This window comes from Gossypium hirsutum, chromosome D11 (assembly GCF_007990345.1).
Source record: "Gossypium hirsutum isolate 1008001.06 chromosome D11, Gossypium_hirsutum_v2.1, whole genome shotgun sequence".
Lineage (NCBI taxonomy): Eukaryota > Viridiplantae > Streptophyta > Magnoliopsida > Malvales > Malvaceae > Gossypium > Gossypium hirsutum.
The window spans coordinates 64,689,791-64,715,479 of NC_053447.1; the positions used below are offsets into that span (position 1 = coordinate 64,689,791).

The 25,689-nt window shown below is 34.3% G+C and overlaps 3 protein-coding genes across 8 annotated transcripts; all 3 read right to left on the bottom strand.

The window, feature by feature from the left end:
- Positions 1 to 12,823: 12,823 nt before the first annotated feature.
- LOC121202930 (AUGMIN subunit 1) lies at positions 12,824 to 15,579 on the bottom strand. Of its 3 annotated transcripts, XM_041104850.1 has the most exons (6): positions 15,246 to 15,403; positions 15,018 to 15,150; positions 14,779 to 14,913; positions 14,420 to 14,687; positions 13,798 to 13,935; positions 12,824 to 13,184 (listed from the first exon to the last, which is right to left on the bottom strand). In XM_041104850.1, exons 5-6 carry the CDS (start codon positions 13,876 to 13,878, stop codon positions 13,077 to 13,079), a joined length of 189 nt encoding a protein of 62 aa, XP_040960784.1. In that variant the 5' UTR covers positions 13,879 to 13,935; positions 14,420 to 14,687; positions 14,779 to 14,913; positions 15,018 to 15,150; positions 15,246 to 15,403; the 3' UTR covers positions 12,824 to 13,076. The 3 variants fall into 3 exon arrangements, with proteins under 3 accessions (XP_040960784.1, XP_040960785.1, XP_040960783.1); XM_041104851.1 differs by lacking the exons at positions 14,420 to 14,687; positions 14,779 to 14,913; XM_041104849.1 differs by lacking the exons at positions 14,420 to 14,687; positions 14,779 to 14,913; positions 15,018 to 15,150 and having other exon boundaries at positions 15,246 to 15,579.
- A 2,183-nt stretch (positions 15,580 to 17,762) lies between these two features.
- LOC107929728 (disease resistance protein RPV1) lies at positions 17,763 to 22,597 on the bottom strand. Of its 4 annotated transcripts, none has more exons than XM_041104853.1 (7): positions 22,376 to 22,597; positions 21,934 to 21,974; positions 21,235 to 21,475; positions 19,798 to 21,090; positions 18,960 to 19,716; positions 18,617 to 18,693; positions 17,763 to 18,272 (listed from the first exon to the last, which is right to left on the bottom strand). In XM_041104853.1, exons 1-5 carry the CDS (start codon positions 22,595 to 22,597, stop codon positions 19,276 to 19,278), a joined length of 2,238 nt encoding a protein of 745 aa, XP_040960787.1. In that variant the 3' UTR covers positions 17,763 to 18,272; positions 18,617 to 18,693; positions 18,960 to 19,275. The 4 variants fall into 4 exon arrangements, with proteins under 4 accessions (XP_040960787.1, XP_040960788.1, XP_040960786.1 ...); XM_041104854.1 differs by having other exon boundaries at positions 18,612 to 18,693; XM_041104852.1 differs by having other exon boundaries at positions 17,763 to 18,285; positions 18,612 to 18,693.
- Positions 22,598 to 22,954: 357 nt separating this feature from the next.
- On the bottom strand, positions 22,955 to 24,422 carry LOC121203252 (disease resistance protein RPV1-like). Its single transcript, XM_041104856.1, has 2 exons — positions 23,683 to 24,422; positions 22,955 to 23,474 (listed from the first exon to the last, which is right to left on the bottom strand). The coding sequence occupies exons 1-2, from the start codon at positions 24,171 to 24,173 to the stop codon at positions 22,955 to 22,957; spliced, it is 1,011 nt and encodes a 336-aa protein (XP_040960790.1). The 5' UTR covers positions 24,174 to 24,422.
- Positions 24,423 to 25,689: the final 1,267 nt, after the last annotated feature.

The window sequence follows — 25,689 nt, forward strand, 5'->3', positions numbered from 1 at the left end:
ACTTCCTTCACATTTCTTCAATCTGAGATCATAAAATTTAATTATATAAAAATAATAATATTTTGAACATTTTTTAAAATTAGTGCTTCTTCCCAAGTCTGCCCATTATAGAACTGAAAATTTTTTGCATTCGCTTTGGTTACGGCCCTTCATCCATCTCCTCATACATATTAAGTTTTCGCTTTAGGGAACAGTTGCCTATTGATCCATTATCAGCAGAGTGTTACTAGATATCTTCAAAATTTGAACAACACTGACTACTATGCAGCTCTTTTATTTGTTCCATCTCTTCCAAATCTCTCTCATACACTATTCTAACACCACACTTCTTCACCTTAACACTGAGTCCTAAGACGCTTTCGTAAAACAACTCAAGTTGATGGCATTCCTGATCTAAGCAATCTGTTGTCCATAGATTATTGTTTTCAAAGTTCACCACATTTGTCGTCCAAGGAAATTGGATACAACTTGTCACGCGAGAAATAACGAATTAAAATGTGCTCCTTCGTTACGGGCCGTTCTGAACCATAATTTACAATCCAACCACTCCAATCGACTTCTCGAGAATCTCTACCATGGATAAAACCTCTATACATGAGATCCTCTTCCCTTGAAGCATCATCATTGACAAAAATGCAGCACAAAGCAACTCCCATCCATTGACTATCATTCCGAACTTCCAGAGGCAAATCTATCTTAATCGGAGAGTCACCTCTTTGTTGACTAAACCATTCTGGGATTGGACTTACCAGGTAGAATAATATCAAACATTTCTCTTGAATTTCCAAATACCTGCAAAATACTAGAAAAAGGAAGGCTCATGTTTCATCGAAAATTTTGTTGATGAAAAATATTATAAACATTATGAAAAATAAATATTATACCAAGAATAGAAAAAATGAAGGCTCATGTTTCATCAAAAATTGGGAGTAAACGTGATAACAATATAGTCTAAGAAATAAAATAAAATAAAAATAATTCAGCATATTCTTTATTAAATGATAAATAGATTTCTATTTACTTATTATTTTTTACATATTTTATAAAAAAATTCTAAAAACCAATTTTTATTAAACGATTATCAAACATATTTAAAAAAAATAAAATTATTGAAACATTAATTCTTTTAGTTGATTTATTCAACCAATTAACCAATAGTGCATGCCTAAATAAATATTTTGAGTAGATAAAGTTTGATAAATATTGAATTGCACTTTATATTCATATTTGAATTATACTCTTTTTTTGTAATTTAATATTGATATTTATAATTAAACAATATCTTGTAATAAAATGGCTTAATATATAATTCGGTACCCAAGTTTGACACTTTTTCTAATATGGTTCAAATTGTTATATATCTTGGTACTCAAAAGTAAAGATATTAACTTTTTAGTATTTTATTTCGGTTATAGGATTAATTTGATGAAAGTTAATTGCTATTAATATTATTATGTTTGAATTTTTCATAATTTTTTAATAAAATAAATTTAGTGTTAATTATGGATTTAGTAACTTTTCATTTGGAAGAATAGTGTTCTAACAAGGGGATTTAGCTTAAAATAAAATTTATATGATAACCTGATGATGGTGCCCTCTCTATCGCACATTCAAATGTTGCTACTAATGCTTTTCTTCTGTGATACGCTGGATGCTGTATTGTATAGTACTACTAGAGTAGAGATAGGCTACATGCTCATGTAATTGGGCTGATTGAGGAATTCATTGGATTGAATTCTTACTTTCTTAAGACACTAAAATGGATGATTAATCACTTTACATCCATGCATCAAGAATATATATATTTACTTATTTCTTGTTCAAAGGTTTACCTTCATATTTTAGACCTTGCAATATACTTATGTTTGAATTTACAAATTGATGATGAAAGAGATTCGGAAATCTTCCTTGTTGTCATTTCCCCTCATTAGGTGGCAATGTCCATGGCTAATGAAGTTGGCCAGCATGCTGCAACACCAGCCAACATGCAGACCATGAAGATTGAGCAAGGCAGAAGCTGCTTCATGAAGTTAAAATGATCTAGTTCTTGTTCATTTTGTAATTTTTTATTTAGTGAAATGTAATTTAGTTCATTTAGAACTATGTTAGGTAAATGATTGATGTAATTTGCAATCATATGAGCTGTTAATGCAGCTTTGCTTGTATGCACAAGTTAATCACTTAGAGTTTCAATGCTTAGTGGTGTTAGGTAACCATTAGGTAAACATTTTGCTGTTTTGACAAGCTAATTGCTTGCTTTATGTATTGGCATTGAGCCATTGTTTTGTATGATGAATGAATCAGAATTGATCATAAATTTTCTCTCCATTTTTCTTAGTTTTTCTTTCTTCTTCTTGCTCGAATCCGATTGCCTGCACAGCAAGCTTCGAGGCTTGTGAAACAAGACACTATCCGAGTCTGTTATTTCTGTTATAGCACCAACAATTGGTATCAGAGCCTATTTCTTAAGGGATCTGTTATACAAATCCATGGCTTCATCAAGCTTTTCACCAGCTGCACCTCAAGTCTTCAATGGAGAAGGCTACCACATATGGGTGGTCAAAATGAAGACCTACGTGCAGACTTTCGATCTGTGGGAGGTGGTCAACTCAGATGTTGAACCAAAGCCACTTAGAGCCAATCCAATAGTGGCTCAAATCAGGCAGCATGCTGATGAGAGGACCAGAAGGCACAAGGCCATGTCTTGTATCCAGAACTCAGTGTCTGATGTGATTTTCACAAGGATTATGGCCTGTAAAACACCAAAGCAGGCCTGGGATAAGTTGAAAGAAGAGTTTCAAGGGACAGAAAGGACAAAGCAGCAACAGTTGTTGAATTTGAGGAGAGACTTCGAGAATTTGAAGATGAAGGAAGAAGAAACTGTCAAGCAATACTCTGACAGGATTATGGCTGTGGTTAACAGCATTAGGCTCATTGGAGAGCAGTTCAATGAAGCGAGGATAGTGGAGAAGGTAATTGCAACTTTGCCTGAGAGGTATGAGGCAAAAATCTCATCTTTCGAGGACTTAAGGGACTTGACCAGCATTCCTTTGATAGAGCTCATAAATGCTCTCTATGCACAAGAGCAGAGAAGAGCTAGTAGACTGAAGGAACACCATGAAGGTGCTTTTCAGGAAAAGACCAATACTGCCTACAAAGGCAAGAAGACCTGGAAAAATAGGCTTAAGCCTGATGCTGTAAGGAGCAATGATCAACCTTGTAGGCATTGCAAGAGGCCTGGACATCCAAAAGAAAAATGCTGGTTCAATCCAGATGCTGTATGTCAACACTGCAAGAAGAAAGGTCATGTTGAGAGAGTCTGCAAAAGTAAAGGCAAGCCAAGGCAGAGTCAGTTTCAACAGATGAAAGCTGAGGCTCGAGTAGCCAAGGAGGACAGTGACCAAGAGGAGCAAGTCTTTGCTGTGTCATGCTCAGCTGCACAGGAAAGGCCCTTATCTGGTTGGCTCCTAGACAGTGGATGCACCAACCACATAACACCTAATGCTGCTATCTTTAAGTCCTTAGACAGAAGCTGCAGAACCAAAGTCAAGATAGGCAATGGCCACTTTATAAAAGTTGAAGGCAAGGGTGATGTGCTGATATGCACTCCCACAGGTGCCAAAGTGATTTCAAATGTGCTATTGGTGCCTGAAAATGACAGGAACCTGCTCAGCATAGCTCAACTACTGGAGAAAGGTTATTCTATTATGTTCAAAGATAACCAGTGCCAAATCAGTGATCCAAGTGGATCCAAGCTGATGGCAGTCCCTATGGCTGATAAGAGCTTTGTAGTTGACTGGACAAAGGAGTCAGACACTGCCTACACAGCCACATCAGATGAATCCAAGCTTTGGCATCAAAGGCTTGGACATGCCAACTTTAGATCGATGGCTCGAATGGTCAGAGAGGGCTTGGCTGAGAACTTCATCAACTTAGTAGGGCATGATGATGTATGTGAAGTATGTCAGCTAGGAAAGCAGGCCTGATTTCTATTTCCCTCGAGTCAAGCCTGGAGAGCCTCTGAAAGACTGCAATTGGTGCACACTGATGTGTGTGGCCCCATGAAGACTGAGTCATTAAGTGGAAATAGGTATTTCATACTGTTTATTGATGATTTCTCGAGATATTGTTGGCTTTACTTCTTAAAACAGAAATCAGAGGGGGCCTCTGTGTTTTGGAAGTTCAAGACTGCTGCTGAGACTGAAACAGGTTGCAAGCTGAAGACCATAAGGTCTGATAATGGGACTGAGTACACCTCAGCTCAGTTCCAAGCCTTCTGTGATATGGCAGGCATCAAACATCAACTTACCAACACTTATACACCTCAGCAAAATGGTGTAAGTGAAAGAAAGAACAGGAGCTTGATGGATATGGCCAGGTGCTTGATGATTCAGAAGAATCTACCTAAAACTCTATGGGCAGAAGCAGTTAACACTGCAACCTACATTCAAAACAGGTTTCCAACCAAGGCTTTGGACAAGAAGACTCCATTCGAGGCTTGGTTTGGATTCAAGCCATCACTGGCTCATCTGAGGGTCTTTGGATGCATCTGTTATGCACATGTACCTGCTGTTAAAAGGGACAAGTTGTCTGAAAGGGCTCGACCTGGTGTTCTAGTGGTCTACAGCACTGTCAAGAAGGGCAATAGGATCTTGGATCCTTCAACAAACAAAGTGACAGTCAGTAGGGATGTGGTATTTGATGAAAGGTCATGTTGGAACTAGGAAAGACATGAACCTGAGGAAGTTTCAGAAGAACTTGTAGCAGATCAAGCTGAGCCAGACCAAAATGGTCCTGAAATGGACATAGATGATGAACCAGTCAGGGGAACAAGACCACTGGCTGAGATTTATGAAAGGGCTCATGTAGCCATAGCTGAACCAAGCAACTTTGAAGAGGCTGAAGCTCAGCAAGGGTGGAAGCAGGCAATGGCTGAGGAGATCAGCATGATCAAGAAGAACCAGACCTGGGAATTGGTTGAAAGGCCAGTCAAAAGGAAAGTCATTGGAGTGAAATGGGTGTATAAAGCCAAGAAAAATGCTGATGGAAGCTTGAACAAGTTGAAAGCAAGGTTAGTTGTCAAAGGATTCAGTCAGAAATATGGCCTGGACTACTTGGAGACCTTTGCACCAGTGGCCAGGCTTGACACTATAAGGCTACTGATTACCTTAGCTGCACAAATGCAGTGGAAAATTCACCAACTTGATATAAAATCAGCCTTTCTCAATGGATTTCTTTAGGAAGACATCTATGTTGAACAACCACAGGGGTTTGAGATAGCTGGTAAGGAGCACATGGTGTACAAGTTGAAGAAAGCCCTATATGGCTTAAAACAGGCTCCTAGAGCCTGGTACAGCAGAATCGATGGCTACCTTGTTGATTTGGGATTCGACAGGAGCAAGAGTGAGCCAACACTCTATATTAAGAAGGAAGGGACACAAACACAGCTCATTGTGTCTCTGTATGTTGATGACCTGTTGGTGACAGGAGGAGATCAAGCAATGTTGGCTGATTTCAAGACCAAGATGCATCAGATGTTTGAAATGTCTGATCTGGGGGAGATGTCCTATTTTCTTGGCATGGAGGTGTCACAAATGCAGAATGGGATATTTCTAAGCCAGAAGAGCTTTGCCTCGAAGATTTTAACCAAGTTCTCTATGGAAAATAGTAAAGCAACAAAGACTCCTGTTGCTGTTGGAGAAAAACTATCGAGCCAAGGTGATTTTGAGAAGGTTTGTGAAACAACCTACAGAAGTCTAGTTGGTTGCTTGTTGTATTTAACTGCCACTAGACCAGACATAATGTATGTTGTAGGATTGCTCTCAAGGTTCTTGCATTGTTGCAATGAGAAGCATTTTCGAGTAGCAAAGAGAGTGCTCAGATATATCAAAGGTACATTGAGCTATGGCTTGATGTATAAGAAGGAAGAAAGCCTGAGGATGTTTGGTTATACTAACAGTGATTGGGCTGGCTCATTGGATGACATGAAAAGCACCTCAGGGTATGCTTTTAGTCTTGGTTCAGCCATGTTCTGTTGGAGCTCGAAGAAGCAAACCTTGGTGGCTCAATCAACTGCTGAAGCAGAATATGTTGCAGCAGCAAGTGCTGTTAACCAAGCCATTTGGCTAAGAAAAATCATGAAAGATTTGAATGTGAGTCAAAAGGAAGCAACAGAGATTTATTGTGACAACCAATCTGCTGTTGCTATTGCCAAAAATCTAGTGTTCCATGGGAGAACAAAGCATTTCAGCATCAAACTCCATGTTGTTCGAGAAATGGAGGAAGCATTAGAAGTCAGGCTGATTCATTGCAGGACAGATGATCAAATTGCTGATATTTTGACTAAGGCTCTTAGTGCAACTAAGTTTGAATATTTAAGGAAGAAGTTAGGAGTTAGCAACATGATAACTAAGGAGGAGTGATGAAGTTGGCCAGCATGCTGCAACACCAACCAACATGCAGACCATGAAGATTGAGCAAGGTAGAAGCTGCTTCATGAAGTTAAAATGATCTAGTTCTTGTTCATTTTGTAATTTTTTATTTAGTGAAATGTAATTTAGTTCATTTAGAACTATGTTAGGTAAATGATTGATGTAATTTGCAGTCATATGAGCTGTTAATGCAGCTTTGCTTGTATGCACAAGTTATTCACTTAGAGTTTCAATGCTTAGTGGTGTTAGGTAACCATTAGGTAAACATTTTGCTGTTTTGACAAGCTAATTGCTTGCTTTATGTATTGGCATTGTGCCATTGTTTTGTATGATGAATGAATCAGAATTGATCATAAATTCTCTCCATTTTTCTTAGTTTTTCTTTCTTCTTCTTGCTCAAATCCGATTGACTGCACAGTAAGCTTCGAGGCTTGTGAAACAAGACACTATCCGAGTCTGTTATTTCTGTTACAGCACCAACAATGGCAATGGCCGAAAACTTGCTTTTTAATATTAACTCATTTTTATTCTTCTCTACACTACATACAGCAAAAGAAGCAAATTGCCATTAGTAACAGGGTTATTCTTCTCTTACATCTTTTAATGCATGTTCTTGTCTTTCATGATGTCAATGTAGAGGTGTCCACGAATCCCACAGTCGAATCCATACAGGTTAAGCTTATTGAGTGATATGGATAATCTATTTTTTTTGGATAATACAAGCATTACCCTGCTTTAAAATATTTGGGAAATAAAGTGAAGCTTCTTCTCAGTTTTGGTTGTATTTTGGGATGTATACATGATGATTATTATAGATTGGTATCTCAGTTAGACGTTTCTTTTGCTTGTGCAGCAAAGAATCTCATTCTCGCTAGTGTCAAATCAATTACCAAAGCTATAAGCGTAGTCGCGAAAGTTAACCACTTTCTGCAGCAGGAAGCATAGACAATGGAACTATTTAAATCCTTATTTTGAATCTAAGTTCATAAGCACAACCTGAGTAAACTAAATTTACGTAAGAAGACTAGTGAAAAACGAGCTTTAGTCCCTCCGTAATTAAATTGATTGACGTGATGGATGGATGAAGTGAAGATCACACTAAAATTATTAACGACATTATTAATTGAGGAGTAAAAGAATCATATTAGTAAAAGGCGTCGTGTCCATTTTAAAGCAACATAAGTATGCATGCACTGCATGGTTTATGTACGTACTAGATAAACCCAAACATTCTTCCTTCAAGTTCATATAATTTATTAGCAAACGACTGAAAACAACAAATAACTGTGTATTATTGGTGGTTAATATCCCCACCAAAGCATATTATCATCAGATAACGACTGAATCAAAGAGAATAATAATACTGGAATGCAAACGAAATCGCCATGGATCATCATTTGGAGGCATGAGAGAGGTAGATGAAAACGAAGACCAAGACGAAAGCGAAGACGAGGAAAATGTAAGCGGGAGGAGGCTGCAATGGTGGCATTCCAAGCGGACCCAAAAACAGCAGAGCAACCACCAACAGCATCATGGCTATCGAACTGATACCGCACCTGTAATCTTCCATCTTCACTGATATGCCTTACCTCTTGCTAATGTAACCAGAAATGTTAACTTCCTCGAATATATAGAGTAGCGGCGCTGTACGGATTGATGCACCTTTAGCAAAGAGTTGCGACGATTGGTTCAGCGACATATCTATGCAGCAACCGACGTGATTTTTACTCACTACAACATATATTAGTTTTAAGGGCACTTTATTTATTAAAATTTCAAAAAGTGCTGGGCTTTAGTAGGTTACTCTTTCATTTTGCCCACATTGGCAATGGCTGAAAACTCTGTTTATTTATTAACTTCATTTTTTTCCTTCTCTACATTACACATGGCAAAGGAAGCAAATTGCCAATAGTAATCAATTTTAATAGGGGGATCCTTTGGTGGGGGGAGGGGGGGAGGGTTGTTCTTTTTCATGATGTAACGTTGGTTTTTTTCTCTTACATCTTTTATTGCATGTTGTTGTCTTTCATAATGTCAATGTAGAGGTGTCCACGAATCCCACAGTTGAATCCATACAGGTTAAGCTTATCGAATTATATGGATAATTTATTTTTTGGATAATTTATTTTTTGGATAATTTATGTCAAACCCAACAAAACAATCTCATTCTCGCTGGTGTCAAATCAATGACTTTGCATGATGAAGGGGTGGTGAAATTGTGGGAGTTATCCAGCAATTTTGTGTTCTCCGAGAGTGATGTTGGTAAAAACAGGGCCCTTGCCTCTGTTTAGAAGTTGCAGGAGCTTAACAATACTGTGATCATTTCCACCTTAACAACAAAATTAACCAAGGAACAACTTTCCGATTTCCAGGTACTTCTTAGTCTTTGGATCTCTACTGTCTGTAATTGCTTACCTTGTTCCTCTTTAATGGTTAATTGAATTCAGAAGTTCCATATTTTTTGTAATAATCCTGAAGAAATCATGCTGAAATTCGATTATCATCACCTCAAATTCCACTATTTATATCTGATACAGTTAAGAAGAAAACTAAGGTCAACTTTTTTTAAGCTGGCGAAAGATGTGATATGTATGATGGAAATTTCCTGAAAGTGATTTACCTGGAAAATAGTCTGCAATTTGAGCTAAAATCTTGCTCTATATTGCACGAGTATTTCTAGGATCTGTACATTCTATTCTATTCCATAGCATAACCTTGTCTTCATCTTTCGTTGTGCAGGCTGTTGTATTTACTGATATCAGTTTTGAGAAAAGCCATTGAGTTTTGTTGGAATAATGAGCAAAGATGAGGGAAACAAAACAGTTTCTTGAGCTTTAAGGCTCGAGACTTGCAGTGCAAACAATAACAGAATCAGGCACTTAAGAACCAAATGAAACTAAGATTGAGAGAGTATTGGATGAACAATTCTTGGATGATTTTTTTATTAATTAATTTGAACAATGGCATAATGCCTAAACCTAAAACCAAGCACTCAGCTGGTCAAGGAAACAAACTTCACCTAATCATCAACCTAAACTCCACTAAGTATCCTTGAAACTTACAAAACATGACTTCCACACATAGGTAAGCTGATTTATCTGTTTATAGCACCTAATAATCAAGTACAACTTGGTTTGATTTTAACTAAGTTACACAAGACCAATTTGAAAGTAACTAAAAACAAAGAACAGCAGCTTGAACTTCAGCTGGAACTGCATGGCTCGAGCAGTTTCTGTTGCTCCATGTCAGCATGCTTGCCAGCTTCAACAAGTTTAATGATTATATCTCTTTCATCAAGGCCATGCAACTATCATGCAAACGAGGTTTCCACACGTGCCAAGCATGGATATCAATTCAGTATCCAACCAAGGGGGAGCAAACAGGTAAAACATAATAGCATCAATTTATTTTAAGATATGCATATGTTGATTCTAATCTCATTGTGTAGCTTCAAAAGCTAAGCAATACCTTTGATAAAAAAAATGGATACAGTGTTCTTGTTTGAAAGGTGTTCTTGTTACTTGCTTATATCTTTTCCATTTTACTTGTGTACAGTGTAGTAAATGTTTACTTGTATAGACCTGAGAATGGCTTTGTTGGATCCTAGGATCACCTAAAGCACAAAGATTGAGTTTTCATTTTCTAATTTGTAATTTGTTTGCTTGATGTTGATTTTTTTATGCAAGTTTCAAATGTATCAAGTTCACATGAGTCACAGCAAATAAGTAAGGATGAAAGCTTTTTCGCATAGTTTGGATGTATTTCAGAATGCTTAAAACTCAAACTCTGTTTAATAAAAACCTTTATTTTGTTGTAATCTTAGTTTCGACTTTGTGAGTTCTATTGTCACGGACTTTGATTTTTTGTCTTGCAATCCGTGCGGCCTTAGGTAGTTTTTTCGCTCCAAAAACGCTAAGTCAACCTAATTCCTAACAATTGAAGACTCACACAGAATTCCTCCAATGTACCAATATATATAGCGAAAACAACACAAAGCTAAAAAAATGTTCAAAGGAACAGAATAATCACAAAAAAACTATGCACGAGAGGTGTTTAAGTATATGCTCTCAATTGTATTCATTTTCAACCGATTATCAAATAGGGCCTAAATAAATATTTTGAGTAGATAAAGTTCGATAAATATTGAATTGCACTTTATATTCGTCTTTGAATTACACTTTTTTTTTGTAATTTTAATATATTGATATTTATAATTAAACAATATCTTGTAATAAAATGGCTTAATATATAATTCGGTATCCAAGTTTGACGCTTTTTCTAATATGGTATCTGTTTTATTTGTTGTGGTCCAAATTGTTACTTGTATTTGACAAAAGTTATATATCTTGGTAGCCAAAAGTAAGGATATTAACTTTTTAGTTGGGTTATAGGATTGATTTGATGAAAGTTAATTGCTAATATTATTAGGTTTGAATTTTTCATAATTTTGTTAATAGAATAAATCTAGTGTTAATTATGGATTTGTTTATTTTTGTATTTAATTTGTCAAGTACATTCAAATGGATGTGATTTAATTCAAGTTTTAGAGTTAGTTTGATAAAAATATATAACTAACTAAATTATATATTTTTATCAAATCAACTCTAAAACTCGATTTAAACACTAAAAAGTTACCTTCATTATCACCAAAAAAAATTAACTTCATTAATTTTGGGTACCAAAATATATAATTTTTGTCGAATACCGATACCGGATTGGACCAAAAAATAACTTAGGTACCACATTAGAAAAAAATTATCAAACTCATATACCAAATTATGTGTTAAGTCTAATAAAATATTTTAATTATTTTACATTACATAAAATAAAGAATCATATGTCTTTAAATAAAAATTAATTACAGTAATTAATAAAATAAATATAATTAATGAAATAAAAATAATTAGATGTACATTACATAACTAGTTAAGCATGTAAAACACAATTAGTTAATACTTAATAATTTATAAAGTAAATATTATAATGTATAAAAAAAAGTATGTAAGACACAAACTGTCCAACACTTCAATTATTACTTAAAATTATTTTAGGCTCCATTTTCTCAACTCTTTCTTGGATTCTTCATGGAGAGAACATCTATCATCCCCCCAATTTCCACACCTACCCGCTTTCATTTGGAAAGAAAGGAAATGGTTGGAAATGTATAGAGAAATTGCTTAGAAAACTCTTCGTTGTTCCCTAGAAATTTGATCTGTTTTTCTCCTTCATGCTCAATTCTATACCATACTCAAAATATATTAAAGAGATTTGACAAGATTGTAGATTAGGTGATAATTATATCATTAAATGAGACAAGTTTAGTCTTGATCAATGTCTCAAGATTAATTTTAAGATCAAGGAAATGGAAAAATATTACTATGCTTCATCAATGGGGGATCGAATGTATGTTCATGTTTATATGTGTAAAAATATTACATATATTGTTAAGATGTTAGATAGATATTTAAAAATTTTGAGTATGGATCATGGGAATATATTATCTTGAAAAACTAAAATATTACAAGCTCGCATATAAGATGTTTAATAAATTAAGAGCACGTTTGGTTCGCTGTATTGGATTAGAGGTGTATTGGATTGGATTAGAGGTGTAATGGAATAGAGGTGTAATAGCAAATCAACTGTTTGGTTGAATGTAATGGAATAGAGGCGTAATAGTAAAACTGTGTTTGGTTGAATGTAATAGAGGTGTAATAGCATAATGGAGAAAACTAAAATGACCAGAATACCCTTAGCATAAATTTGTTTTGGTAAATGATTATTGTTATTGTTATTGTTATTTAAATTTTAATAAGATTATTTACTATCAAAAATAAATAATTTAATCATATTTAAACATAATTATTATTTAATATATTTTAATTAAAATATATAATTTAATAAAATTCTTAATAATTAGCAGAAATTTGTTTTGGTAAATTATTTTATTTAAATTTTAATAAGATTAATATCAATAATAAATAATTTAATCATATTTAAACATAATTATTATTAAATATATTTTAATTAAAATATATAATTTAATAAAATTCTTAATAATTAATATTCTTATATGAATTTACTCAAACCATAATATATGATACTGTAAAATATAAAATAACATAATTATTATTAAATATAATATAATTAAAATATATAATTTAATAAAATTCTTAATAATTAATATTCTTATATGAATTTACTCAAATCATAATATATGATTATAACTAATATGATTTAATTAAATATATGATTTAATAAAATTTAAAATTATTATAACTAATATGATTATAGTTTATGAATTTGTATAATTTAAAATAATAATTATTACATATAATTTAATAATAATATATAATTTCATAAAATTCTTGATAATAAAAATTTGCAAAAGTTGATGACAAAGGGGAAAGAGCAGGAGCTTAAGACGATAACATTACAACGTGCATGCATAAGCACACATAGCGTACATACCAACTTCAAATTAATACTATAACACGTTACAACTTGAATCTCATAAATCTGAATAGCTGTCTGCAACATCACACTGTCTTTTGGTTTCGATCACCTGGGCAAACTCACCCTTCCAGAAGTTCACTAATAAAAAATCAGCACGTTGTTCAGAAGAAAGTAAATTCTATTGTAAGCCAATCAATCTGACGTAGCAAGGGCTGATTGCAACACATCTTCCAGGTATTTTTCAGCAGCAGTATACTGCCTTTTCTTGTCCTCAATTGCTAAGGCAGCTAAAGCTTTATCCTGCACGAACAAAAATAAAATAACGGTAATATTGCGCACTTCTTTAGAGCACATTCCCTCATTGCAAGGACAAGGATATGGAAACTAGGGCCCCAAGTCCAAAACATTCTAGACAAAGATGACGACCAAAATTGAACTTTGAACATAGACCATCTGAATTAACAATGTTACCTATATTATGACTTGTCAATAAGGATGCAAGTTTTACATAACAAGCAGTGCCAAGCAGGGTACCACCAAAATGTTAAGACATGTGGAAAAAGTGCGTCTACTTATGTGTTTGATGAGATTAAATGCACATCAAATATAAATTCTGTTCATTTATTTATATCAAAACCATAAACAATCTTGAGAGAGAAATATACAAAAATACTATGTGAAGCTTCACTACAAAGATCCATAGAAACCTCATATATTTACAATTACTATTTTACTCTTGTAGCTTTACATGAAGACATGATGGGCGATGAACAGACAAGAGGATCCATTACCAAAGAGTCTGATATAGGAAATAAAGACCAAGTATAATGGAGAAGAAATTTTGATATGTATATAGAAAACATTAACACCAAAGCACAATAGTGCTCCAATGCCAACCATGATAACATATTACCGGAGGTAGGTCCTGGTAGCTCCTCAAAGTATCTAAGATGGGTTTGGTCTTCTTCTCTAAGTCCTTCCTGTGTTCGGCCATTTCAACCAACACCCCATGATTAATTTCAGGTGTGTAGCCCACACGATTCAGTAATGCCTGTCAAACAAGATTAAGCATAAATGAAACGTAGAAAGAATTCATGCAAGCAACATATAGGTGATAATTAGATAGCCAAAATCTTGATAAATTAACAATGAGTGAGAAAACAAGAATAGCTACATCCTTGTAGCTTTATATGCAGTACTTTATTATTTAAATTCCAATATATGCAAAAGTGCAATATTCACCAAGGAAAATGATTCTTCTACTAAAATGATCTAATGATAAATTGTCCAAGACTATGAACTAGTACCTCAGCTAATGATTTTTCAGCTTTAAAACAGAATCCGTACAATAATTCTATTCCAACTCTGCCTATATATGAAGTTCTAAGTCTCCTGTTCAATCCATTTTATTTATAATTTCGAATAGTAATAAAAAGTCATTTTATACATTGAATGTCCTGTCTATATGGTTGATAAACTTTAACCCTACCACTCAAATCAAACCATGCATATCCAGTTAAATTTCATCCACTTACGGCAAAGGCAGCTTCTCTTTCCACCCATTTTTGTCCCTTTTAACTGATAAATAGCATGTTCATCTCAGAAGAACCAACAGCTTAAATTTCTGTAACTAGTTTTGCATCTTAATGCATCCCTGAAAATAAAAATACAAAGGATACCCTATAGTTGTTATACTGTTGCATGTACTGTCACTCCTTTGACGCCATAACACCCAAGTTCGTCTTCCAATTTTCCATTTGAGCATCACATGGAGCCACATCATCTTCTAGTTGTGCTAATGTCCTATATGAAAATATCAATTTCTTTTCAATAACCATCAAATAGACTCAAACGAAGGGCTAAATTTAGGGTGGTAAACGTACAAATTCTTTACCTTTTCAAATAGGTTAACCTAGCTATTGCTTTTCGAGTATACTCAAGAAGAGTTTTGGACTCTTTGTGCACTTTAGCCCTCTTCTCATCTACCCCAATCTTTCTCAAAGAAATATCACCCATTGCTACAAGAAAACTAGATCCATTTTGTTTTTCTTCCTCGTTAGGTTCCAAATATAATACATGGAAATCAACATGAATTACGGAAGTTTTCAAAATTGTAAATTGAAAGCAACCCACCTACTAAGTTCGGTGTCTCGAATATTCAACAAATTAGCAACGTTTGCCAGAACTTGCGCCGATGCAACCACATTTGACGGCAAACTCTCCTGCGCTAATCCTATGTTCTCCAATATCTCTCTAATTCGTGCAGCTATAAGAGATTTCAATTTTAGGAAGAACAAGATGAAATTGTTTGAATTTGAGAATTTCAATTCAATTTAGAAAGAAAAAAAAACAAATTAGGACCTTGAGAACGGTATTCGGCGGCTTTCTGGCGAAAATCGTTGGCAACAATGTTGGCAGCTTGAGTCTTTGCCTGCGAGACGGTAGCCAGATTGTACAAATGAGCAATGCTTCGCGGAGTGTATTCGAAATCAGGGACTTCTTTCCCGGCGGCATCGAACTGAGCCAGAATAATAAACAAAAACGGTGGGAGATGGAAGGAGAAATTTTGAGGACAGAATAGGAGAGGGTCGGGTAGGGAGGGAGGGTAAAACAGAGAGCAGGGGACGGAAGGCGGACGTAATAGGTATTACAGGGATTTGGGAAGGGATTACAAAAGCAGCAAAAAAGGGGATTAGGTCGGTATTGGTTTACGCCCGTAATGCCTATTACAGCGAACCAAACGCCGGATTAGAGGCGTCATGTAATACGCGCGTATTCGGCCTGTATTGTATTAGGTAATACACTGAACCAAACATATCCTAAAAATCTGTCTATAGATACAAAATTTTGTCACTAGGCTGCAACATGTGACAATAGATTATTGTCCTTTATTCTAATATCAATAGGAGCACATTATACATTATCAATGCCGCGTACCCAGGTGAGTTTTCATTACACAATTACTTTCCTGCTTTGGGAGTTGAGGAACTTGTGGCTTTAGATGAAAGAGTTTTGAAGAAAGAGGTAAGGAAAGCTTTGTTTAATATGGCGCCATTGAAGACTCTGATGTTGATGGTTTCCATGCTCGCTTTTGTCAATCTCAATGGAATTTTGTTTAAGGATCAAATTTGTTGCTTGATTCCAAATTGCTTTGAAGGTGACCCGATTCCTTTAGATTTGGATCAAACTCTTATTGCATTGGTGCCCAAAGTGGTAGGATCGAAATTGCTATCTCATTATAAATCGATCAATCTCCATATGGTCTTGTTTAAGGTGATCACCAAGACAATTGCAACAAAATTGAGAAGCTGGTTCAAGGATTCACTTGGGGGTCAACATTTGGTAACCAAAAACCAACTTTAGTGAGTTCTGATAAATGTTGAATGCCTTTGAAGAATGGTGGACTTGGGTTGAGGGAAGTACGGGACCACAATAAAGCCTTCATGCTTAAAGTAACTTTTAATGTCATTTCTAACATGGATGTGCTACGGGTTAAAAGTCCGTCGAAACAAGTATGGGGTAATAAGTAAATGGTCTTCTTCTATACATCCTTCTAATTGCTTGTTTCTCTGGAGGGCTTTGTTCAATATCTGGGAAGATGTATGATATATGCACGGATGGAGTGAAATTCACCAAAGTTGCCAAATTTTAAGCTTGGGAAATCAGCAAACTTGCGACGACTTTTTGGATAGGATCTTAGTATTTTTTTAGTTGAGATGTCCATGGCGTTTGAAGATCTATCTCTTAGCTTCGAAACGCATTTTGAATCACTCAACTTTGAGCTCGGGAGCTCAATTTATGATTGTTTTAGTGAAGACTGCACAATCAAAATTTCTAAACGGGATTGTGACGAGAATTACGAGCTTCGGGCTTTTAACTCGAGTTTAAATCATATTGGGTTTGGGTTTTTGGCTTAATGTTTATTATATATTAGCCAAATATTGTATTTATCAGCTCTTATTATTTTATTATTATTTTATTCTAATTTTTTTTATAATTATTACGTATTTTAAGTTATTTAGAAGTTTTATGTTAATAAGAAAGTTTAGTTTAAAACTATTTCATATTTAGATTAAATTAGAGTTCTAGCATACTTAAGAGTTTTATTTAGATTTATTTAGCTAACCTATATATAGGTCTTTGCATTGTACACAATTTAGACAATTCAATTGATTATTATTCAACTTCTCTTTTTAGTTTAATAAATTCTTTTTGAGTTTTCTTTTCAAAAATTTCTCTTAAGTTTGTTTTAGAAGAGGTTTAACAATCTTTTTAGATTGTGCGGATCATCTTCAAACTTTTTCTTACAAAGTTTTCTTTTTTGGAGGGAAAATTAGAGTCGCTTGAAAGGGATTGTAAATTCTTCGTGTTTTGAAGGATTCTTAGAACTTCTACATACCACGTTCTATCTTTCTATCTATCTTTTTTAATTTCTTCCTTATTGTTCTAATTGTAGATTTATTATTCTATTTTAATTATCTTAGTTATTTATTTTAATTATTTTATCGAACTTGGAGTACATGTGAATCACATGCAAGTTGTTGTGTTTAAAATTTTAATGTTTTAGTTAGTATTATCATTAAAAGAAATCATTTCACCTCTACTAAAAAGTTGATGGTCAAATTTGACCTTTTTAAAAAAAAAATTGAGAGTCAAATTTAAGAGGCAAAGTGATAAAAAATGTAAACATTAAGGACTAAATTGATATTATGTCTATATTATTTTTATTTAATAGTTTAAATATATAAAAACAATTGTTTTGAAGAGAAATTCATTAATTCATTTAATGAATAATACCATACAATTCGGGGGAAAAAATAACAAACATCCGTTATACGCACTAAAGGACAAGTTTCACCAACACAACAAAAGCTTCAATTTCAGCATCAAAAGAATATTATGGCACGTTGACAATCGGCTCTATCACAACTCAAACACAATAAATCAAGATTGATTCAAGCACTTAATACGGGAAATCAACCCTGGATGGTCCAATGCGGCGAACATAAATCGGCAAAAGGACCAAGCATCCACCAGACTAGAGAGGAAACGACGACAAAACCAACCAAAAAATTACTCGCAAAAGCAAGAATACATGCATAAGCAAGATTAAAAAGCGTATTACAAGAGTAGATAAAAACTTCTAAAATTGAAAGACTTATTAAACAATAGAAAAATAAATAAAAAATATATAAAACTTAAGATAACACGAGTCCAAGCTGACTCATGAAATCATTTATTATTCTAAAACTCTCAAAATAGAAACAGATTAAGAAGTCAATGAAGAGCTACCCGCTTTCTAAAAGAAATTATCGGTGGTCAGTGGTGTTTCAATAATGATAAGCACCGTCATCTGTCCATCACATCTTGTGAAGACAACAAAGATACCTACAAAATAAATCTGTAAACTTAAAAGAGATAACGTATGGAGTGAATGAGAAAGATAAAAGAGTTGATGGGTAAGAGAAAAAGGCGGGCTATAGTTAGCCCGGAGGCTAACACCACTGCTAGGCAAAAACAAAAAGAAGCGAATGATTTGGAGAAAAAATAGGGGTTTTTAGAAGTAAAAAGATATAATTTTTTACTCAAATATATAAAAATAATTTTAAAAGATTAAACTAGACACATATCACATTTAACACATAACTTGGAGTCTAACAATTTCGAACAAAAATGAAACAACAATTTAGGATGATGATAACCTAAACATTGACAAAGGATTCGCACCTTACGTATTAGTTGCTTCTTCATGGAGCAATCAAAACTTCCTCCACGTTTTATTTCCAGGCGATTATATATATTTTTCAATCTGCGATCATAAAATCTAATTATATAAAAATGAATAATATATTGAATGTTATAAAAAAAAATGTTATCCAAATTTGGGATAGGCATAACATACGAGTTTGTTTTTAACATGTGTATGCTTAGAATTTTTAACTTAATTATATATATTTGAAAGATTATATCTCATTTATTGTAGAGTAAATATATGGAAAATGAATACTTTAAATGAAATAAAAAAAAAGTCATAAAAAAAAGAATTAAAAGGACAAGGCCAATGAAGTAGTTTACCGCAATTAGTGCTTCTTCCCAAGTCTGCCCATTATAGAACTGAAAATTTTTTGCATTCGTTTCGGTTGCGGCCCTTCATCCATCTCCTCGTAGATATTAAGTTTTCGCTTTATTAGGGAACTGTTACCTATTGATCCATCATCAGCAGAGTGTTGCCGGATATCTTCAAAATTTGCACAACACTTACTACTATGCAGCTCTTGTATTTGTTCCATCTCTTCCAAATCTCTCTCATACACTATTCTAACACCACACTTCTTCACCTTAACACTGTTAGGTCTTTCGAAAGACAACTCAAGTTGATGGCATTCCTGATCTAAGCAACCTGTTTTCCAGAATTATTGGTTTCGCGTTCACCACATTTGTCTTCCAAGGAAATTGGATACAACTTGTAACGAGAGTAATAACGAACTAAAATGTGGTCCTTCGTTACGGGCTGTTCTAAACCATTATCTACAATCCAGCAACTCCAATCGACTTGTCGAGAATCTCTACCCTGGAAATTAGATTGACTGCAATTGGCTTGTCTAGAATATCTACCGTTGATAACAGCTCTACACATGAGATACTCATCCCTTGAAGCATCATTACTGACAAAAATGCAGCAGAAAGCAACTCCCATCCATTGACTATCATTCCGAACTTCCAGAGGCAAATCTATCTTAATCGGAGAGTCACCTCTTTGTTGACTAAACCATTCTGGGATTTCACTTCCAGGTAGAATAATGTCAAACTTTGCTCTTGTTCTTCCAAATACCTGCAAAATAAACCTGTAGTTGTTTGGTAACTTACACCATGAATAATTATAAGACTGAGAGAAACAGAGATATTAACGAACCTTTAGATGTTTTTTCAGAAACGTTAAGGCATCGATGTTCTCAGTCAATCTGAAGCAATTAACACCTATTATATTTGACCGATTACTTGAATTGCAAACTTCTGATGGATTTGCAACTATTTCCAGAGAAGCACAACCATTTATTCTTACAGATTCTATACTTGTTAAAAGATCAGGCAACGATTTAAGCGCCCTGCAATCTGACAATCTAAGAAATTCAAGCTTGGAAAATTGAGTAAGACACGAAGGTATGCTGATGAAATTGTTACCACCAAGATCAAGTACTTTCAAAGAGGATAGGCGAGAAATATCACCAGGAATATCTCCTTCACAAAGATTGCAGTCCCTTAGATTCAGCCTTGTTAATGAACTCAAACCTAACAACGAAGGCAACGTCAGAGCCATAGTATTTGTCCTTCCTCTTTGGATTACCTTTAACAGAGAAGGAAGTTTTTTTTGCAACTTGGAAGAAGATACCTTGCACCCATTAAAAGATAGAACTTTAAGATTTTTAAATTGAAAAATGAAGGGTGGTGGTTTTGTCATGGATGTTTCACTTAAGTCAAGCTCCTCCAAGAATTCTATTTGCTGCATATTCTCTGGCAAATATTCAACTTTAAAACAACCAGAAATATTAAGAGATTTTAAACTTTTACACCCAACTATGCTCCCTGGGAGATCCGCAAGGTTCCTGCAATCTTTCAAATTTAACAAAACAAGACTGCTCAGATTTCCGATTGAAATAGGTAGCTCTTTAATGCCCGTCCCATCTAAATAAAGCTCTAGCAGGCATTCCATTTTGCCATCAATCTCTGGAAAGCTTTTAAGATTGGAGCAACCTGAAAGAATTAACTTTTCAAGAGATTCCATTCCAATTTTGATTGGAAGACTCCTAAGACTTTTGCAGTCTTTTAAATTCAATAGTTCAAGTCTTCTGAGATTTCCGATCGAAGAAGGTAGCTCTTTAATGTTTGTCCCATCAAGACAAAGCTCCAACAAACATTCCATTTTCCCATCAATCTCTGGAAAGCTTTGAAGTTTTGAGCAACCTGAAAGAATTAACTTTTCAAGAGGTTCCATACCAATTTTGGTTGGAAAACTCCTCAGATTTTTGCAGCCTCTTAAATCCAAAAGCTTAAGCCTTGTAAGAACTCCAACAGATGGATGAACATATACTAATCTAGTACATCCTTCCAAAACCAAAATTTCAAGATTTGGGATAGTTGTGAAGTCTGGTGCCTTGATCAGGTTTTCAGACCCTTTGAGGTTGAGCACTTTCAACTTATACAGGGGCTGTTGAAAACAAATATATTAGAGATAAACAAGAGAATAACATAGGAAAGCTCATTTTTATTGTTATCCTTCAATGTTAATAAAAATTTCATCTTTCTTGTCGAAATAAGATAGAAAACAATGACCAAATGAGTTAATTCTTACTATGTTTTCCTTCCATAGTTGTTCAATCTTGCTATAAGGTAGGAGAAGTATAACAAGGCTTTCCGGTTTGAAACTTGAAGGTAATGATCGTAAAGGACATCCCATCCAATCTAAAAGTCGTAACTCATTAGAAAGATATGTCAGATCATAACAATTTGTCCGACAAAGGATTTTGAGTAGTCTTAATCTTTTCATCTTCAAGAAGGCATCCGCACTCAAAGTGAAAGTCTCGCTCATTTCCCTAGGTAGAATAAAAATATGATTATACATGTACAAAACATTTAGTATCTAAAAGTAAGTTAGGACGAATATTCGAACATAGATATAAATATATGATCCTTCAAGAAATCTCAAAAAGAATGAAAATGTAAAAGAAAATGAATATGCTCCTACCAAACACATGTATATATAGCACCAACATCCAAATTTGAATAAAGTAGGTTGAAAAAATTGGAGTTGATATTCACAAACTCACACCGCCAGAAACCATGATATACACACAAAAAAAGCGTTTGACTAAAGACAAAATGCAAGAAAATAGATACATGCAAATGCAATGACATTACGATTACACCAAAATACATACAACGAACTTTCACAATTACCATAAACATACTCTTTAACTACTATATTATTTTTCATAACACATGCCACTTCTTTTTTATTATTTTCATAATAAATATGTGTATGTTTCCTCACCTTTTATTGTCGATGGTTATGCCTTCAATCATTTTTGTAGCCTAAAAATAAAAATAAAACACAACAAAAATTCGTGAAATTTACATTTATGATAATTTAGCATTATTATTGGTTGAAATTAATAAACAAAAACAAACTAAATAAAACAATTTTCAACTAAAGTAGTTCAATGAAATAACATTTCTTATTTATACATATCATGGAGGTCTTTTTTAATATTAATAATTAAAAAAATTAAATGATACATTTTAGAAATATACAGGATAAATGTACTTCCTTTACTTTATCAATATTTAAAATAAACACTTTATAGACATAATAGATTATATATGTCTTTTTAATAAAAAAATCATAAATTTAATTCATCTCACCTCTTAATATTAATTGTTTGAATTAATTAAGCTAAAGTAAGAATATATATAATTTGTATGGAATGACTTACAGTTTTTGTTGTTAGCACATGATAAACATCTCTTTCCATCCACAATCTACAACGTTTTCCCGGTTCATCAATAGATTTTTCCCTAACAATTTTTCTTCCCATTTCTTGTAGCAAGTCATGCATCCGCAATTTGTTGTATTTATTAATTGTTAGTAGAGATCTTTTAATGAGAACATCGATTCCAATATTTGGAAAAAACTCACAACCATCCAGTACTTTCATTACAAAATCTTTCTCCTCCCCATTAAAGAAGCATGCTATATCTAGAAATATATTCTTCTCCCTTTCTTCCAATCCATCAAAACTTATTTGAAGTCTATCAAGAATTTCTTTGTTAGAATCTCTTTCAAGTCTTTCTATTGCGCTTGTCCATTGCCTTGCATCTCTATCACACAGAAAAGAACCCAAAACTTCAAGAGCTAAGGGGAGTCCACCAGCATAACCTACAACATGTTTAGCTATCTCAATGAAATCCTCTTTTGGCACAGTCTCGCAACCGAAAGCTTTCAAATTGAAAAGATGAAGTGCATCATTGACCGTCAATGTTGTAGGCTTATACACACCATCAACTCGATAAGATCAGAGCAAATGTTCATCTCTTGTTGTTACAATGATTCTGCTCCCTAAACTAAACCAATCACGCCTTCCAGCCAAGCATTTCAAGTGCTGTAGGTTATCAACATCATCAAGAACAACAAGAACTCTTTTGTGAGACAACCTGTGGCTAATTATGGTTTTCCCTTCATGAACATTGAAAAAATTGAAGCTTTCCTCAAACAAGATTTGGGAAAGTAATTGTTTCTGTAAAGAAACAACTCCACATTTTTCTGAAACTTCTCGAACATCAGCAAGAAAGCTTTTACCTTCAAAATGAGGTGACATTTGATCGTAAACAACTCTTGCAAGAGTCGTTTTGCCAATGCCACCCATACCACAAATTCCTATGATACGGATGTCATCTTCCCCAATTTCTATTTCCGAATGCAACTCAACCAAGCTTGGATTGATTCCAACTAACTCATCATGGTCAATTGGATATGTTTGACATAACTTTGCTGATATTCTTTTAACAATGTCTCCAATAAATTCTGATTCATGCCTACAAAGATATAAAGATTTAATTTTTAATTAAGAAATTGATTGATATGGGTATGAAGTTTATAGTTTTTCCGGTTTTATTGCCTTATTTGCCTTAGAACACTAGAAAATAACAATTTTCCAATTTTGTCCATATATATGAAAAAGCAGCTAATTTAAAAAAAATGTAATCATTAAATTTAAAACTAAAAATGAAGAAAAAAGAAAACCTATTATTTGAGTGCCATCCCTTGATATTAGCCACTTCAGTTAAAGCATTTCTCCACCTTCGGATCTTTTCTTCATCTTCCTTGTATCTCTCTTCGTGTTTGGCAAAAGCTGCTTCAACTTTCTCTTTTTGTTTTCTCAAATCAGATGGATCCACACCATAGAAAATTGGAAATACTTTATGACCATTCTCCTCCTTTTGTTTAACAATCTCAGCAAGTTCCTCCAAGCACCAACCTGAAAAGACGTAGTTTTCCGAGAAAACGATTACTGAGCACCATGATTGTTGAATTGCTTTAAAGAGCTCAGGTGCAATCTCTTCGCCGGCCTCCAGCTTTGGATCATCCCTGAAAGTGACGATTCCGCTCCTTCTCAAAGCATCATAGAGATGGTCTGTGAAGTTATAACGAGTATCTTCACCTCTAAAACTCAAGAATACGTCATATTCTTTGTGTCTAGGAATAGACGAGGAAGTTGAGGGCAAAGAGGACATGAGGAAGTACAAGAAGGAAAAAGATATGACAATCTAGTTTGGGAAAACCAGAAAATAAGGTGGCTCAATATGCAGAAAGGGAAAGCAGACAAAGGCTTCTAAGCAATTTCTCTATACATTTCCCACCTTTTTTTTCTGCAAAACGAATCTTCATAATAATAGCTATGAAAAGGTGGGTGGAAGTTTGGTGACAAATGAAAATGATGGTGTTTTCCAGGAAATATCGTTTAAGGTGAGGGCAGATTGGTTGCTTTGTCCACAGAGTGGAGGCTACTTTAATTACCTTTTTCTTTTTCCTTTCTTTTTGGTTCAAACACCTTTTTCTTTTCCGTGTGGAAAGTGTCAAGTAAAGACAAGGCCCAATGGGCCCAACAATATGAAAACCCTTTTCTTTTTACAGTATTCAGCCCAAAACAAGAGAAAAAGAAATTCCTTCTGCTTTGAAGTTTGAACCCCAGCCAACAGTCCCTCTGCTCTCTTTTTTTAATAGACGGGAAAACAACAATCAAAATCTAAATCGATGAAAGCGAGGTCCAATGTGATCCCATTCAAGACTGTCTCTTAGCTCGTCTGGTAAATCTTCTAGTATTCGAATCATCGACGAAGTTGAGCCATTTCTTTGCTAAACTATCAACCACACTGTTGACTTCACGCAATCCATGATGAAACTCAACTGGCCATAGTCGTTCCCTAAGTCTACTTACAACACGCACCAACCTTAGGTTGCTTTCCTTTGCTTGAGTTGAATTAATGAGATGAATAACATCATCACTATCTAACTCAACAATAAGTTGCAAAAATCCCTTTTCCCATGAAACACCAAACCCATCAACCACTGCCCAAAACTCGACTTGCAGAGTCGAAGAATATCCAATGCCTCTAAAGTACACGGCAATCCATTCGCCTTGAGCATCCCGAAATACTCCTCCTCCTGCTCCCAACCCATTTGCAGCAGCCACAATCTCGTCTATGTTCAGTTTAATCCATCCAATTGGTGGCTTTTCCCATCTAATTTCTCTAATCATTATTTGTCTATTTGGACAACCAATCCTTTTATTTAGCATCGCATATTCTGATAGGCCATTACTTCTCCGAGTTACAGCTCCTCTACTGAGGACATTTTAACCTTTTTCCACACAAGAGGGCATATTTCCATCCAAATAGTAGAAGGGAGATTATGGATAAACAAGCTTTGCTAACATTGTAGCAATGGAATTTCCAATCAGATATGTTAACAGATAAGATAGATACAGAGATGAGTAGCTTCATGCAAAATAAACAACCCTGGATTCCTTGAAAGTAGGGGTGGAGCCAGGGGCTGGCAAGCACAACACCTAAAAATACAAAAATTTTCATTTAAACCTTTTATAATTTATTAAAATTTAAATTAATAATGATAAAATTACACTTTAGCCCCTTCAAAAATAATAAAAATTTGATTTAATCCCCTAAAACTATAAAGATGTAGGCTATTAAAATAGTGAATTTATATTTTTTCTATTGTAAAAATATATAA